Source organism: Lissotriton vulgaris, chromosome 7 (genome assembly GCF_964263255.1).
Source record: "Lissotriton vulgaris chromosome 7, aLisVul1.2, whole genome shotgun sequence".
Lineage (NCBI taxonomy): Eukaryota > Metazoa > Chordata > Amphibia > Caudata > Salamandridae > Lissotriton > Lissotriton vulgaris.
This window is the reverse complement of record NC_141695.1, coordinates 1359011391-1359029826: the sequence shown is the minus strand read 5'-3', so window position 1 is coordinate 1359029826 and position 18436 is coordinate 1359011391. Positions and strand designations below refer to the sequence as shown.

At 40.9% G+C, this 18436-nt stretch overlaps 1 protein-coding gene across 1 annotated transcript in view; it reads right to left on the bottom strand.

The window, feature by feature from the left end:
• Positions 1 to 18436, bottom strand: part of LOC147703693 (syntaxin-1B) — a 410801-nt gene that overhangs the window by 109812 nt on the left and 282553 nt on the right. Inside the window, exons 4-5 of the mRNA XM_086932048.1 lie at positions 14429 to 14503; positions 9021 to 9094 (exon numbers count right to left, since the gene is read on the bottom strand). Coding sequence (XP_086788174.1) covers positions 9021 to 9094; positions 14429 to 14503 — 149 coding nt within the window. The remainder of the gene's footprint in view (positions 1 to 9020; positions 9095 to 14428; positions 14504 to 18436) is intronic.

Below are 18436 nucleotides of genomic sequence, written 5' to 3'. Positions count from 1 at the left end.
AACCTTTAACTGACATGTTCTACATCATGAATATTATTAACCACACCCAATCACTTGCGTCACTAGACTACATAGTCCGTTAGGGACCAGAGGGATTCCTCGTTCCATAATACACAAGACACTGCATGGGCTATATGTGTCAGGTGAATGGTTGGTTAGATAGGTAGGCTGTTGGAGATTAGGTAATGTTAGGTTCCAGCGATACGGTTTTAAAGCAGTGAGGTTGTGATCTATTAAATTAGGTATTCCCCAATTGCAGACTTACAATATGAGACACTATGGCAGACAGGCATGAGACTGAGAGGAGGCTATACTCAGGAATAGAAGGCATGTGAAGGATGGAAAGTAAGAAAAGGGTCACTCTGAAGACAGAAGGGAGAGGAACCATGCTGAAGTCAGTCAAGGTCAATTTTTCATGCAGGGTCTACTAGTATAGTGGGAGAAGGCTTTCTGAGATTGCAGGAAATCTGAGTATGTAAACTGTAGAAAGCAATCTGAGTTTGTAAGTTGTAGAAAGAAAAAACATACATAGTGTTCCATATCTGGGGAAGGCAGTTTAATACATGCAAGTCCAAGTGTGCACATCACAAACACTGTGAATATTAGCCTGTTGTGTGCCAACCCTAGGACAGCCCTTTTAAACATATTCTGGAGTTTTCCAGCCTTGATACAGGGTATGCAAGCTACACAAGAGGAGTTGGTGCAGAAAAAAGAAAAGGTCTCATTTAATGATCTTCCCACACTAATCTGTATTAAAGTTTGATTTTTAATATTTTATTTATTCACTCACTGAAAATGAGTTATTTGGCATTGTCTGAGACTGTCTTGTCAATGCACAGTAAGATATTACATTTGTTTTGTTACCAAATTCCAAACTAGGTTGTTTCTACAGCACAGTAGAGCAACCACTATATAAAAGGTACTTGCAACTAACATGCCAAACGTGTGTTGTGCAAGTGTGTATATGTGACTTGCATAGTGTATGCATTGTACGTACAAGGGCAGCAGAGTGATGGATGGTCGGTAGGTTCCATTTTAAAAGTCCCTAGCCTGTTTGGGTGCACAAGATGGAGGTGAGGTTGTTTTCCCAGACAGCGGAAGTGTATTGATGACATTCCTGAAGCAGGAGGGAGGAGACCTAGAAACAAGAAGTACATACAGAGGGTACGGAGCTCCTATAGAAACTTGTGTAGGATTTTTTTGCTGAGAGAAACTCCTGAATATTCCTCCTGTAGCAATGCCAATGACGGGGGTGGGGGCGCAGTCTCTGTCGTTCAGAGTGTGAAGGATCCTTTAGGTAAGACCAGACTTTTGCCTCTTTCCTGATCATTGTCTTCTTGGCTGTTCATAGCTAGGTGCTGATAGTTCACAGCTCTTTGTGCCTCTGTTATGGGTGCTGCAGGCTGGAGATTACCCCGCAGTGAGGCGCATCATGCCAGGCAAAGGCTGTGTCTGCAGAATAGCATAGAGAGGCACTTGAAAAGAAGCCACCCCAAACATCTTATATGTATCTAATGTTAACGATATCATACATGACAACATTTGGGAACAATGAGAGTAGTTTTGCTATCTTTCTTTAATGCTGAAAAGATCATTTCTGGCACCGGAAACAATGAGTGGCTACGGTGCAACCGTAACAGACAAATACTCCTATTGCCAATGCCTGTGAAAGGACACTCGCTACAGGGAGAAGACCATGAAGGGCCCCAATGTGCAGCTTGTTTACTGGCTCTTGTTAGTACTAATGCGTTACAACGTTCGAGATTCTATGTGATGTCCGTACAATCCTTTAGAATTTTGTGAATCTCTCATAAGATGTAAGGTATCCAATAGATTTGTAAAAGGAGACTATCCAAGAAATCTCAGGGGCCCTTCTAATTTAATCTCTTGTATGGTGGTGAAATCTTATTACAGGACAAATGGATCAGAAGGCAGAGCGCCAGACTGACACCTTTTACACATAGAGAATGAACATAATAAAGAAAGCACTTGTCTTAAACAGGCCCATCATAAGACTAAGGGCTACTTTTGGCCAGAACAATTGAGCATTTTAGTCAGTTCAAGAATGTAGCAAACAGTGAACTGCAGCTAATGCAACTCTGGTTTGCTATAACCACTGGCTCGTTTTACTCTCCTTCCACGTTGTTTTCATTCAATTTCTCAATTGTTCTATTAAGTCAAAAAGGTTATGTTTTTTTGGTGTATTACCAATCGCATTCTACCCGTCAACGTCAGGCAACAGTTAGACATATAACTGTGGCTACAGTAACAATCAGACACACAACCTTCACTTACCTTAATTACCATTTACAAATGGAATGTTAAGTTTTGAACTAATTTTAGTTTTAACTGAGCTTTGAATGTTTGCTTTCCCATTTACATTGCTCTGTAGAAAAACTAAAAACTAAACACAGCCACGAACTACACAGCCTCATACTCTGTTAGCTTCTGTTATGTTACAGAAGTTTGTACAGATAATTTCTACCATTTGTATGGTCCTTTATCCCTTACAAAATTTATGAATTTATGGTTATCGACACACTTAAATTACATTAATTGCAATTATTACCCTTGTTGAGGGTTTACGCTTGTTATGGCAGGTAGCACACTACTCCGGAAATCCAAGGTCAGCTGATAATTCAGTGGTTATTGGTTGTTTGGAGAAAGATAATATTCCCTTCGAGGAACTTTTAATACTGCGTAGGAATTGTACTACTGTGACGGTTTTTTATCACCACGCGGAATGCCTCAAAAAGAAATTAAAAGCTAGAGGCTATCCAAACAAATTGATTAAAAACTCCCTTAAAAGAGCTAGGTATTATAATAGGGACAGTCTCTTAGACTCCAATAAAGATAGAAAAAAATGCAGCTACAGGAAGAATAGTGTTTGTGACACAATACTCCCAAATAAGCAACCAAATTAGGAATATAGTAAATAGGAATTGGAAAATCCTAAATAATGGTGCTAACATACAATTGCAGAAACCCTTTTTTTCATTTATACGAAATAAAACAGAAACCCTTTTTTTCATTTATACGAAATAAAACAATCAGAAATTCACTTGTAAAAACCTATAAGACAACAGGAGAAAATCAAAGGACACTGAGGGGGGACATAGCCAAAGGCAATAACAGCTGTGGCACATGTTCGAAGTGTCCACAATGTCTAAAATGTAAAAATATGTCCTTTGCGGGAAAAAATCTAATTGCCACCACCTTAAATAATTGCTACAGCAAGAATGTGGTGTATCTCTTAATTTGCCCATGTGGTCTAGGGTAAGTGGGTGAGACGAGTAGAGAGCTCCAGACACGACTACTAGCACACAAGTCTGCAATCAGGACTAACAAGGAGAATGTCCCAGACAGACCACTTCCAGGAGAAAAACCATGACTGTAGTGAGTTTAAATGGTTTATTCTGGAAAAGATAGTGATAAACAGAAGAGGAGGGGATCTGGACCAGAAGAGGAAGAAAAGGGAGCAATGGTTTATGTGTTATCTTAACACAGTGGTGGATGGTCTTAATTCCAGAGAAGACTGGATGAAGATCATACTACCTTAGACTGAAGTCAGTACGAGATAGAGCTAGTTCACTGCATAACGTGGAGATGCGTGGAAATATGAGAATGCAATAGCCTGAGAATATAGTTAAAACATTTATTAGTTTTATATTACAGTCAAGATGTATATAAGCACAACCCAGAAGTATTTTTATAGTAAATGAGTGGGATATTTGTGCAAATTAAGCCATATACATTTTTTTTTATAAATCAGTAGGATGTTGGTAGAAATTATACCATATATAGATTTTACCAAATACCAGTACCCACACCACTTGTAATATGGAGGTATTATTAAATTTAGAATGGTAGGGGGGCACGCGATGACTAAAGTATTTGGATGATCATCGCTTATAATGGGAATGTCCTATAAAAAGGCTAACCACCTAAACCTACACCGCTTACAATGTGGAGGTTAGATCGTAGTAGAGTGGGAGGTGGGCATGTTACGATAATCCTATCTGTAAAAACATCGCTGATTGTGATAATGCCCCCCGTAGTGACAACGAGAAGGAATTATATAACATATATCCCCAATCAAGTGGTGTCCATAAGTGCTTATGGGTAGAAATAATAAAGTAAAATTACGTAAGAAAATAAGAACGGACACCATGAGATGAAATGAATCAATGAAAAATGAGTTTCCGGATGTAGTAGCGAGGCCGTAATCTGGTGACAGTGAGATCCAATCAAAAAGCAGCTCTCATGCGCTAAAAAGAAGGGATTGGAAAGAGTGCCCGGTGGCTATCATCGAGACCGGGAGCTATTTTTGGAGGGGAGACCGCTGCACTTAGGTAAGGCGAGCAATGCCGTTGGAATGGGTGGGCGACTGCATTTTAGATAAATAGAAGTAACGCTTAACATAGAGGATAATATATTAATACTCAAATGTTTTCGTTTTTTTAAAGCTGCACCATCACGAAGTTAAAGTCGACCAGTAAAGCAACAACAGAACTCACGGACTGCACAAACACGTGGAGTAGTGCTAACTACAAGGTAAAGTGTAGTGCACAATAGAATGAGTTAGCAAACTAGCAATAATGAATGTCATTTTTAAAAACTAATGAGGAATACTATATATTTCTTACAGATAACCAAAACAAAAGGGATTTTTAGTGGATCAACTGAGCGGCATAAAATACTCGCCACACTTTTAACCTACATGATAATACCTACTTTGAGCTGAGGTTTCATATAAGGTAAAGTAGAACTAGCAAGTGGAAACTGTGGAATATAAGCAAAAACGTATAAAAATCAATATAGTAATACTAACGATAGATTATTGTACATCTCGCGCAGACCCGTAGCGCTCTCCGAATAAACAAGCGTGTGACATTTGCGTATGGCCGGAAGTTTCACTGCCTAAATAAGAATTGAATATAGCCAGTGGTATGCCTTGAATTCGCATAGAAACAAGGTGAGATCAGGAGACAGAGGTCCATAAGGAAGGACTATTATGCATGGGTAACATTTATCCGTTATGGATGCTTGGAAATAGAGGGTGAATGGAAGTGATAGAGCCCAATAAGGCCTCTCTTTATGTTTTGTCATCTACATTGGTAAAGCAGTCGGACGAATTTTAAGAACAAGTAGAGTAAAGCAGTGTTACAATGGAGAGACATCCCCCAGCATGTTTTTAAGGGAGGGTGGAGGCTCCAACCCACGCAAATCCTAGGGGAAACCAATAATATCCCAATAATATCCCTGTTATATGGAGACAATTGACAATTCTGCTATTTCTAGAAATATAGGAGTGTAAAACACGGCTAAAATAAGAGTGTATTGAAGATGCTGATAACTTGAATATGTAGCGATTTTGGTCACTGATTATACAATTTGTTTTACTTAGGGGAGACCCAGCAGATCCTAATAACTTTCGCCCAGTTACCAATATTCCATTACTTGCCAAATTAATTGAGAAATGTGTGCAAAATCAACTGAGCCAACACATCGCTAAGTTCATGCTACTGGACGACTGCCAATCAGGATTCAGAACAGGCCACATCACGGAAACAGCAATCCTACATATTGTCGATGATGCGTTACAGGCCCTAGGTAGCAATAGAACATGTCTACTAATCCTTTCCGACCTGTCATCTGCTTTCGACACAGTAAACCATGGAAAATTACTAGCCAGGCTTCATGACAGGATGGGTCTGTCAGGAAATGTGCTGAAATGGTTTGAATCTGTCCTTCAGAATAGAACGCAAAGATTTCTGGTCAACCAGACACAATCCCCATTGTGTCCCAACTCAATTGGAGTCCCTCAAGGATCTACCCTATCTCCATCTCTTTTCAACCTTTATGTAGAACCACTTACAGAAATTCTCCGAGCTGCAAACATATCCTATCACACGTACGCAGACGACACGCAGATTTACATGAAGATCGCATCCCTGGAAGACATCAAGGAAATGAATGAGACCCTGAAACTGTCACTTTGTTGGTTAACTTCCAATCATCTGAAACTAAACGCACAAAAAACAGAATTCCTACTAATTTCACCACCAAAGAACCACACAGAAGTGAGGGAATGAACCGAACTGATCACAGCACTAAACTGCACCCCTACGCTAGTGGATTCAGCAAAATCGCTAGGAATCACGCTAGATAAGAACCTAGACATGAAAGCCCACATCAAATCAATGGCTAAAAGTGCCCATTTTCACCTGAACTACATTAGGAGAGTGAAACCATTCATTTCTATGGCGGACCTCAAACTGGCAGTACAATCATTAGTGGACTCAAGGATTGAATATGTATGCACAACTTTAGCAGGTCTACCAAAAATGTCCACAGGCAAACTAAAAGCATGCCTCAATGCAGCTGCAAGACTCATCACCGGAGCAAGGAAATTCGATCATATCTCTCCACATCTGAAATCGTTAAACTGGCTACCGTACAAAGCCAGAATCCAACTGAAGATGGCATGTATTACCCACAAAGCGCTCCACTATAAAACACCAAAATACCTGGCCCAGAAAATCGAGTTATCTGGAAGAGGCAGACCAGTCAGGAGTACCAAGGAGCTGCTGTTGAGACCACCTATGTTCCAGAAGAAGAAAACGTATAACAGAGTTTTCTCCGGAGCAGCCCCCAGAATTTGGAACTCACTCCCCTCAAATATAAGGAAAATCACAAACACTGCTACATTCAAGAGGGAAGCTAAGATCTTCCTAATGAGTAATTTCCTCAAATAGACAAGACAGGGCATCCCCACCACCAGAACATAGATGTTCTAAAATAGCTCAACAAATGGAAAAGAAGAGAAAATCCCATACTAGGCTAAGGATAACCAATATCGATACAATACTAATCCAGATCTACGGATGCAGAATGCACGGAATAAGACAACTCAAAACTATTGGTACTGGAGTCACAATACACCAAGTACAGCTCAGTAGTCTAATCCAAGAACCTCCATTGAAACTTTTAAGTCAGACAATTACAGGAATTATACATGATATTATCCGAACCTTATACAGACATATGTAATTTCCGAAACTACCTCATACCATGTGAAATGTTTTTATATTGCTTTGTACAAAACTTACCTCATGCCAGTTAAGATGTATAATAACTAACCTACCTCATGTGAATGTAAAGCTCTCTGATACCCAAGGGTCACGTTCGTGCTATATAACACTCTCTAAATAAATAAAGATATACAGCAATTGTTTACATATAGAGACTATAAAACCATGTCTTGATAAAGATGGGACAATATATATGAAACCATCAAAACGTGTTGACGCCAATAGGAGCACAATCAAAGGACAGACACAAACAGGGTTCAATTCTGATGAAAGCAAAGTATTAGCTGAAGTGTTTTTATGTCCAACTTGATGTGCATGTGTATCTGACAAGGATCGTGTCTTACATTTTGTGTCTGTATCTATTATGCTGGTCATAATTGTAATTTGTTCGTCATCAATCTCCCTGTGATTTATATGTATTGTATGTTTTTTTATGAACGTCTTTTTTATTGTTTTATAAATGTGAAGCTTTATGCAGTTTTATCTTTTGTACCATAAAATGTGAAGGAAAAATTGATTTTTTATAATAAAGTGTCATTCCAACTTTTTGGATACAGCATTCAATATTTGTATGTACTGTTAATCATTGGATACAAATATTCTTAAAACTATTGGGTCTAGGGAATCTTGTTTGTGTTGGATAATTCTTGTGCCAAAGGTAAAATATTTCAGTCATTTTATCCACGTTCTGTGTGGTAGATTAGGTTAATATAAGTTAGGTGTGAGTACCTGGAAATGGTTGGAGGGATTAGTACTAAACCTGGGCAAAGTACTACGCTCCGCTTGCTTAGTTTGCAAAGTTTGCGCTACTTCACGAATTGAACGTAGCACAGTGCAAACACGCGTAGCTTATCGTAGCGGTTATTTTTTGCTTGCTCGTGGTCCTCAACGTCAAGTTGGTGACCGAGAGCGAGCAAAATGACATCCCGGAGAGACTTTTTCCTCGTTCGCGATCAGCAAAATCAAGTTGCCGATCGGGTGCGTGGAAAATAAACCTCCCGCGAGATTCTCAACACAGGGAGGTCAGGTTTCTCATTGTGAATGGTTGCGTATGCTTGCGACCGCTCACGATGAGAAACTACCAGTCCGCGTTGAGAAAGCTGCAGCTCGAGTAGAAATCTACTCCAGCTGCAGAGAACCACCGCTTGCACTGGGCAAGATGTGGTTTGCACTGATTGCACAGTGCCGAAAAGCATCCGGCACTGTGCAGTCAGTGTAAACAGCATTTTGCACAGTGCACTACGCAGTTCGCATAGCTACGCGTAGCTCGCGTAGTGCACTTCACATAGCTACGTGTAGCGCTACTACGCAAACTACGCCCAGGGTTAGTACATAGGCTAGAGAAGGTTAGTTGATTTTAGACTTTACGGGTGTGTGTGCAAAGCAAGTGAGGTTGTGATCTCTGAGGTGAGATGTGGACAGTTAGCAGAAATACAACAACAGAGAGTAAGACAGGCAGATCAGTGACAGAGTAGGCTACAGTCCGAGACTAAGGCATGCAGAGGACAGAGTGAGAAGAGGCTCATTCAATAGAAAGGAAGGGGGAAAAATTACAGTTTTGATTGAAACATCAACCTGGTGATTCCTCACCCTTTGAACATCCCACGCACCAGCCCGTACCGGAAACCCCCCGAAAGCAACAGTTCTATAGACCAAGGGGTGCAAAATGTTTTTTTGTTTTTTTATAAATATAGATTTATCGGTGGAAATATCATGTTTGCATCAGTCGAGCAGTCGGTGCAGATGTTTTTGCTCCAAACAATCAGTGAAAGATATGTTCAAAATGTGCCTGACTCCTGCTTAAGGCCATGTAAATGTTATTCTTCCTCGAGACACAATTATAATAAACCCTCTGACAAAGGCATGAGGACCTGTAGAAAAAAAGACCCAACAGACATGCACAAGACTGCTTCCGGTGGGCGGTACCTGTGTTTTCCGAATTCTGAGATCTGCAGAGGATCGGTTCTGTCCCTCCTCTTGTTCAATGTTTTGCTCAATCACTTAGAAGGAAGAGAGAAAGACATATTAATTTAATTTCTTTATTTTGGCAGTTTATGTGGGTCTACAGAGCCTATAAGAATGTATCCACCCTTCGAGGACACACCACATAGCATCAGGGGAGTAGCTTGGTGAGTAAGATTGAGGGTAGGGGGGTGAGATTCAGAATTTCCGACAATCACGCTAGCATTTCATGCTGCTCTTTATATGGGAAGCTGCATATGAGGGGGTTAAGGGCCAGGGGAAATGGAAAGGAGTACGAATTGTGAGGGGTAGTTAAAACACAGCATGTTGTAAATTAACCAAGTTTTAAGACCTTCAAAACAGACGACTGTGTGTGGGGTTTTGTCAGAGTGAGTATTTAAAAATCCCTGGTGAAACTGACCAGAATCCTACCGTACCCGTCAGAAATCTCCTGATCCCAACTGTTTATTAAATAATACAATTATTAAGGGGGTGTAACACCCCAAACATTCCCCTTGAAGCTACGCCCTTTCAAATCATGACGTTTTATCACCTCCCACCTTCACTAGATGACGCCACAGATCACATTATGAAATATAAAGGAAGTTATAGGTCAATTAGACACAGTTAGCAACTATCAGGTGGTTGTAGAGCTAATAGCCCAGTGGAGAGTGAAGGGTTGCTGTAAGTCAGTCTCTACTTTGAATGGACAGGAGATCTTTATTTAGGCACCACATTAGATTTTTATTCTGTACCCTACGCCTGCCCACCTAACCAGGAATTGATGAAGTGCTTAATTTGTTAAAAAGTACAGAATTGTAGGTGCTGCTGAATGCTGATGTAGCCAAATACCAAGGCTTCTTGGCCTTGATTCCACCTTATATCACTTTCCTTCCCCAGCCTAAACTTCCTGTACTTATCTCCTACTTGCGTTCTCCATTTGCCACTCTTTCCCTATCTTTCTCTTCCTCCTTCTCTCTCCATTTCCTGTTTCCCTGTTGCTTGATGTGGACGTCTGCTGATGAAAACATAAGTCCCAGTCTTCAGAAAGGAGAGTTGGTGCCCACCAGCTATAAACACTAGCACAAAATCATCATTGGATGGGTTCAGGGTGACCAGGAGTTTTCCCACCTTGTCTCACTTTAACATTCACTCAATTTAGCAAAAGTCCCGGTTTTTGGAGAGGGTCGACTAAACACAGAAGGCACTTTTAGATGTGATCCTGTGCATGATTAGTTACCCACACTACTCAAAAAGAATTTTAACACAGATGTCACGGTGTACAACACTGCACTTAATTTCTCTTAGTGCCTCTATGTCTATGTTGTCAAAGTTGCTGAACCTTGTCAGTTAAGTCATTCTGTGTGCCTGGGTTGATGAAAAATTGTAGTCCCTCTTCTATGTTTGTGAAATGCCCGGATTTTTGTTTTTTAAAATCTGGTCAACCTCGGTGGGTGGCATTGTTTTTAGATGTTCGAGACCCTTTCTACCACGTCCCAATAAGTGCTGCCTACCACATGTGCCTAGGACAGATAACAGGCGAGATTAGCGCCACTGGGCATTATAACGTATTTTAAATGGCCTCTTGGTTGCTTAATTCCAAAAGATGATAAGGACCATTCCCTATGCAAAAACTATAGACCAATATCTTTGGTCAATACTGATTATAAGATTCTAGCAAAAATATTAGCCCTACGTATGGACCCTCTCTTACCGGACATCATCGGACCAGAACAATCTGGTTTTGTCAAAGGACGTCTCTCCTCAGATAATTCCTGAGTTTTTCTTAACATACTTGGTAAATCTTCCTCACTCACTCTTCCTTTTGCAGCTATCTCCCTTGATGCGGAGAAGGCTTTCGATCGCATTGGTTGGGATTTCATGTTTCAGGCTTTACATTGGATTGGTATTCCTCCTAAATTCATCTTTGTTATCTCCTTGCTTTACTCTAATCCTCAAGCTTCTATTTTTGTTAATGGCATGTCTTCGGATTATTTCTCCCGCCATAGAGGAGTTAGACAAGGATGCCCACTATCTCCCTTACTTTTTATTTTGGCTTTAGAACCCTTCCTTACGAAAATTCGTTTAGACGACACTATTTCTGGTTTTACTTTTGGTTCCCAACAAGTCAAGCTCTCGGTTTATGCCGATGATATTCTTTTCTACTGCTCTGACCCTGCTACTTCCATTCCCTCTTTTCTTCAACAAGTCTCTTCATTTTCTGCGGTCTCCGGATATCGTTTGAACGCTGATAAATGTGAGATTCTGCCTTTAAATCCTCTTTGTCAGAAGCACTTTTTCTCTTCTAAAGGTTTTTCATGGCAACCTTCCAAAATTAAATACTTGGGAGTTTGGTTTGCTCCTTTGTTATCTGAGACTCTCAAGCTAAACTTTGATTATGTATATAAGAAAATGGATGCAGCTATCACTCGTTGGCATCCACTCTTTTTGTCCTGGTGGGGTCGCCTCAATTCTATAAAAATGATGCTATCTCCCCTCCTTCTTTATACTATTTCCATGCTCCCTTTACACATCCCTCTCTCTTTCTTTACGAAAATTGATTCCCTACTACTGAAATTCCTCTGGAACGGTAAAAGATCCCGAATAGCCCTTGCTTCATTACGTAAAGACAAAGCTCACTCTGGAGTCCGTTTCCCTGATTTCAAACTTTATCATCGCGCTTTTTCTCTGAAACAAACGACTCGCTGGTTATCATCTGATCTACCACATCATCCCCCTGTCTGGTTAAGCATGGAATCCTCTTTCATCTCCCCTTTCACATTTCAAGAATTCTTATCTTTTACATCCTCCTTAACTCGTCTTCGCTGCCCTATTCTTTCACATTCTCGTAGTCTCCTTTCCCCTTACGTCTCGTCCTCTTATTCATCTCTCCTTTCTCTTCATGAACAACCGATTTGGAATAATGTTCTTCTTAAAATAAAAAACCGTACCATTTATTGGAAAACTTGGCATTCTCGAGGTCTTTCCTGGATATCTCAATTAGTGTCTCAAGGTAAACCTCTTTCATTTCAACACCTTCAATCTCTTTTCTCTCTACCCGTTTCTGCCCGCACTCAATATGACGCCCTTTACCCAGCCTTACTTTCATACCTTCGAGCTCTTCCTTCCTCCAACGAAATTCCGGCAACTTGTAGACCCACTTCCCTTCTATTGGACGCGTCTCCTTCTGCTTCCGCCTTATATAATTCTTTTCGTCTTACCAATGATAGATTAAAATCTCGTACTGAACTCGCCTGGGAGCTGGACTTTTCTCAGACATGGCCGGTTCTTCTTTGGGACAAAATTTGGACTAAACTCCATAGGACTTCCAGTGCTGCTAACACTACCCAGACTTTATTTTTTATTTAATATAGAATTTTATTTACTCCACTCGCCCTTTACCGTTTCGCACCAGACTCTCCCTCCTCCTGTTGGTCCTGTCCATTCCCCTCTGCTGATCTCAAACATATGTTGTTCGAATGCCCCCCTATTTCCCAGTTCTGGCAGTTGGTCTGGAAGCAAATTCAAAAGATTTTTCAATTCCAGATCCCTTTTTCGCCTTTACTAGTTTTTCTGGGTTCCCTCTCGTCAGAACTTCCCCACCCCTCCAGCCATTACTCTTTACTTGACCTCTTCCTTGCCATAGCTTTTCATATTATTACCTCTAATTGGAAACAAGCTGCAAATGTTACCTATCAATCCTGGTGGAATGCAATTTGTTTTAATCACCGTTTAGACACCAATTACGTATCTCCCATTTCCTTGGCTATTAAACATGACCTACTTTGGCTCCCTTTAGTAACATATCTCTCTCCTTCTGCTCCTGTTCCTCCCTCTCCTGCTCCGGACACAGTTGAAGTCCGTAAACCCCCATGACTTCCTCATTACTTATTTATTCATACTTGTATTTGATTATTATTATTTTTATATTCATATATATTGTATTTTTGCTTACACACTCCTATCTTTATGATATGTTCATGTTTTCTCATGCTTGTAATGCTTATTTTTATGATGTTTTTAATTGTAATGTTTACTTCTGACATTTGCTTATTGTAACTCTCCTCTTTCCTTCCCTTTCCCTTCATTTCCCCTTGTTTCTTCCTCAATAAATCAAACTTAAAAAAAAATGGCCTCTTGGTCATGAAAATGGAGAATGAAATGACTGAAGTTTGTTTACTGTTGTGTGGGAACATGAACCCCAATCTCATTCCAGGCCAACCATGACATTATCCCCCTACTTATCCATGTTCTAACTTATGCAACTAAATTAATAAATTGGCTTGTGTAGCATGGCTTTGTAATGGATTCACATCAAAGTGTTTCCTAGATTGAGGGAGTGGGTATTAGGTAGGGGAGAAATTTACCCTTTGTCTACGCAGTTTGCAACGTTTGGACAGAATAATTTTTCCACAAAACCTTTTTTTTTTTTTTTCCAAAACAAGTCTCCCCCTAATCGTGTCTTTCTCATGATAATTGTTTTCCCGTAAAAGCTATTTTAGAGGTATTTTTTTGTGCTAAACTAAACCTACAGCCAACTTAGAAGGTGGAAAAAAGATGTTAAACATTTTCACAACGGTTGAAACAGAAACCTCTGTACATCCTTTGGAACAATCAGAATTGAGAAAGGAGCAGTTAACAGATTTTTTCTCCAAAGGCAAAGTTGTTCAATTCGGAGTAGTTTTCCATATGAAGGTCTTAGACATTCAATAAGTCTACCTCCTCGTATAGAATGGCAGTGGAGTAGTTTAGTTAGATCAGCATACACCACACAGGAGGATAGTGCGCTGCCATTTTGTTGCTAAACTATTTTGTGGCTGTGTGTGGAAGGATCCATAGGTGAGGAAGGGGTCTTTTAGGTTGACCCAGGTACTTACAAAGAAGCTGGGGGGAGACTTTAGGACCTGGATCACTGCTTGATTCATTAGAAAATAAGTACAGGTGTTCAAAGTTTTCCTTGGGACCCCACTTTCTTTTTTTTCTTTTAAATGGCATTTTTACTTGCTTATTTGTGAACATATGCAACCCACCTTTAAATGGTAGCAGTTTTACTTTTTATTAATTTTACACTTGTCTATTTCATATCTTTTCACAAATTAAATGAAACAAACAAAATCGAAGGCTTTCCAAGGCCGGGACTATTGGCTTTGCCTATGCTTCTTGAAATGGTCATGCCACTGAAGAGCAGTCTTGATGTTGGGGCCTTCAAACAGGTCTGAGGCTGACACTGTGGTAGCAGCGAGTATGTTTCTTTGTTCAGTTGTATATTTTAGTTATTGCCATGAGCAAGAGAGCTACAAACTAGGACGTCATTGTACGTTCATGATCAGCCCACAACTTCCTTCAGGTGCGCACAGGGCGACTTCACTTACCTTTCAACTTGGAGCGCACTTTGTTGGCAGTTTTCTTTATGTCGGCCGTCAGGTCTTCCAGTTCTTGTTTGGTCTCTGAAAGGGGATGTTGAAAGATAAAGAGCATTAAACAGAGAGAGGTGACAGCAGGGGCATCTTAACAGCATGATAGACCCTCGGGCAAAGCAGCGCACTGGGCCCTGCCCACACAACCACTCACAGGAATAAAAATGTTTAACGGAAAATTAGTGTTAAATTCTGGTCTGCATGGGTCCCCTATGCTCGTGGGTTCCCTGGGCAACTGCCCAGCGCGCCCATGTGTGAAGACGGCACAGGGTGACAGTATTGACCATCTTTTATGCCTGCGCACAGTGGCGTAGTAAGGCTGTCATGGCCCCTAGTGCAAGCAAGGAAAAAAGGGGCCTCAGTGATTTCCAGTTGGGTGAGACAACCGTAAGTGGTTTACAATTGGCCCCTCATTTCATTTGCCCCTGTGTCACAACCTGCTGCACTAATGGTCGCTACACCATCGCTAGGCACTTGACGGGAATGGGAGAAATAAAGAGGGCAGACGGAAGACTACGAGGGGGAGAGGAAAGGGTAGAGCGATAGGAGGTTTACAGCTAGTGATATGGAATTGATGGATATAGAGAGAAGGTATGGCAAGAGAAAGGAGGTAGGGAGAGAGAGAGAGAGAGATGGAGAGAAGTGTAGATAGACAGAGGTTCTTCACCACTCTTCCACCCTGTCACATGAAATGTGCAGCGAGATAGGGAGGCAGAGAACTAGAGGAGGAACCATGCGTAAGGGTCTGAGGAATACTAGGAGGAAGAAAAAGAGAGGTGTTAGACGGCCAGAGACAGGCAAAAACCTTTCTGTCGATGTATTTAGAAGTATTTGAAACAGAAACATTGAATTACAATACTACCAAAATGTTTTATATCGAAAGAGGAAAAAAAGTGAACGAAATTTTGAATTGGAAAACCTCAACATAAATTCGGAAAATTATAGGACGGAAAACAAATAGCTAAATTCTTTTTTCAAACTCTTTAGCTAAAATGGTTATATTCAATAGCAAAACAGCCACATTAAATATACTTAGAAAACAATGCACAGTTAGCTTTTCACTGCATTTAGCGTGACTACTGATACCTTTCATAGCACAAACATTGTGCATTCAAAGTTAGAAGGGGAGTGCCGGGGTACAGAAGGCGGACTTGTTTTTTCCCTGTAGGTCAGTTGTAATAGTGGAGAACGGGGGAATAAGGCCGAAATGTCATTATCACTAAGGTGATACGATTTTCTCTGCCTCACACTCGTGCATCAATTGGTTTGTACATTTTTAAATTATAGCAAGTCTGCTGTCATTATTAATGACACAAGTTAGATGGCCATGTGTTATGTGTGCTCAGTTACGGGGCCTGGCTTATGTTGTCATGGTGTTCCATTAGTTATGTTCTGGAACTGCAGATGTCAGTAGTTGCTGCCAGTGGCGGCTGCTGAGGAAACAGGGGTGGTGAGGAATGGGGAGAATTAGAAAAAAAATCACTTACCTGGTTACGGCCGCTACCTCTACTCCGTCCTCTTCTCTTCCTCCTGACTCCCACGCTCCTCTAAGCCAATCACGGCGCTGTGGTCATAAGTATAACATCAGCATCATGATTGGTCTGAGTGGTCTGTTTGGCCGCTCAGGCAGTGGCTGGGAGCCCTAGGACAGTTCTTCAGCCGGTTATGCAACACATCCGGGTGGAGAAATGCTAAGTGCGCATAACAGTTTGGCTGGCCCAAGAGGGCCGCCAAACCATCATGCGCACTTAGTAGTGCCCATACCACTCCTCCTCCTATGAACCCGCCCAGCCCGCTCCACCCCAACCTGGCTCCATGCATAAAAATTTAATGATGATAACAATGTAGTATTATCATTTTAGTTTTCCTTGTGGCACTGCTCTGAGAGCAGTGGGGCGACGCTCCTCCGCCCTAGCAGAGGAGACGCCGCTGGTTGGGGCAAGGGCTGATGATCTGATGTGCTGAGCTGCTGCTCCTTCTTTGTTATGATAAATACTGCTAATCTTTTTGCAAGTCCTGCATTGTTTCTACACAGCAGATTTGCGACAAGTTGGTGTTCGTAAAGAAGGAAAATATACAGGAAGTTGCACAGGACTATGGATATATCATATGGTGCTTCAGATTTTTATACCTTCACCTTTGTGCATGGGTGATTACTGTTTAACTGTCTGGGGCACATTTAATGTTGCTATTAAAGTAGCCTCGCAGTATTCGAACTGAAGCCTAGCAACCATCAGCGTTCTCTTGGTGTTCACGCACTTGCTTGCGCTGATGGTACGGAGGATGCTTGATGGAGTAACATCAATACGCTGGTTACTTGACAAGGAGCAACCTTTTTGACATCTGGCCATGCTGATGTGAGGCAACCACATAAGGTTACACCAATGCGACCCTTGCATAGTGGCTATCTTAATTGTCTCTAACATTTATGCGAACTCAGTATGGCACTCAGTGCTCGTTTATTTAGAAACAAGTATTGGCATTCACTTCAGCTTGAGAATTTTTATATGAATTATTAAGGAACTTTGAGTGATATTCACAAATTTGGATTAGCAAGCAAAAATAAATGTCCTTTTCTGCACGCAAAGCGTTTGACAGTATACAATACTACATTGTTTGGAACTTTCTGTTATATTTCAATTCCATATTAATTTGATTAGTAGGGAAGAGTGGACAGTAAACTCATCCTGATCTTACTGGTGAAGTCTGGACACTGGACAATTCCACTTATACTTATAATCAGTTGTGGAGGGAGAAGGAAAGTGTGATCCATTCAGCTTCCTTGTTCATAGTATTTATTTTCAAATGAGAAGGGATCACTTGTCCTGCTTTAACCTGGGTTTGCAGGTAGCGTACTTCTGTCCCAATTAAAAAAACCCTCATGCACTCGTCTGATGTTAAGCGAGAGCGGTATATCTTGATTCTCTGCTTTTTAGACTTGTGTGTGCATAATCATACCCTTGTTTTTTCATGTTTGTTTACTCATTACAGGTACCTACGGGACCACCAATAGAGAAGGACTAATATGCCCTTCACCATTCACTACATCTGAACATACAATCCTGTTCTCGTGTTATCACCATCACAGAGACGCCCTTGGTCTCTAGCTTCACTTGGTCCTGAAGAAAGCCCAATCGACCCTTGCTGGCGAATCAGGGCTGAAACATGTCGACCTTTTTAGAACAATGAATACCAGTGTGTGAGATACCTCAACTGTCTCAATACACCCACCCACAATTTTAATAGTCTCGCACCCTGCTTTATTAAAAATGGAGATACAGGGTATACGAGCCTTTTTATTCTTTCACAGCACAACACTTCCCTATCACTAATCACTACTGCTGTAACCAAGGGGTTTCCTCCTGGTGGAGGGTGCATAAACCACTAACCCCATGATTATGCACACATGAGTCTAAAAAGCGGAGAATCAAGATATACCGCTCTCGCTTAACATCTGACGCGTTCATGAGGGTTTTTTAATTGGGACAGAAGTACGCTACCTGCAAACCCAGGTTAAAGCAGGACAAGTGATCCCTTCTCATTTGATTATAAATACAATTCCACTTATAACCTCATATTGAGTCAACCTACCTTAACCCTCAATCCACCTCAGGCCTTTTGACCTGCTGGATCGGAACTTTCTTTGAGGTAGGCTGAATGGAAAGATTATTTTTAAAATTACATAGCCACAGTTGATGTCCAGGAAGATATGGCACCTGAACAAAATAACAGGATTCTTTTACATTCATTGGGTCCAAAGGTGCTAACACGGTACACTCAAATGCATAAATCATGTTTGGGAGGAGGGGGTGTTGATGTGTTTACTAATGCTATCAAACATATAGCTAATTTCTTTGTTTCCATGGTTTGCATTAGGATTACATGATACTACATTTTCAAAGGAGGCAAAACAAAGGTGAATCTGTGTATGAGTATGTTAATGATTTAAAGTCAATTACATCA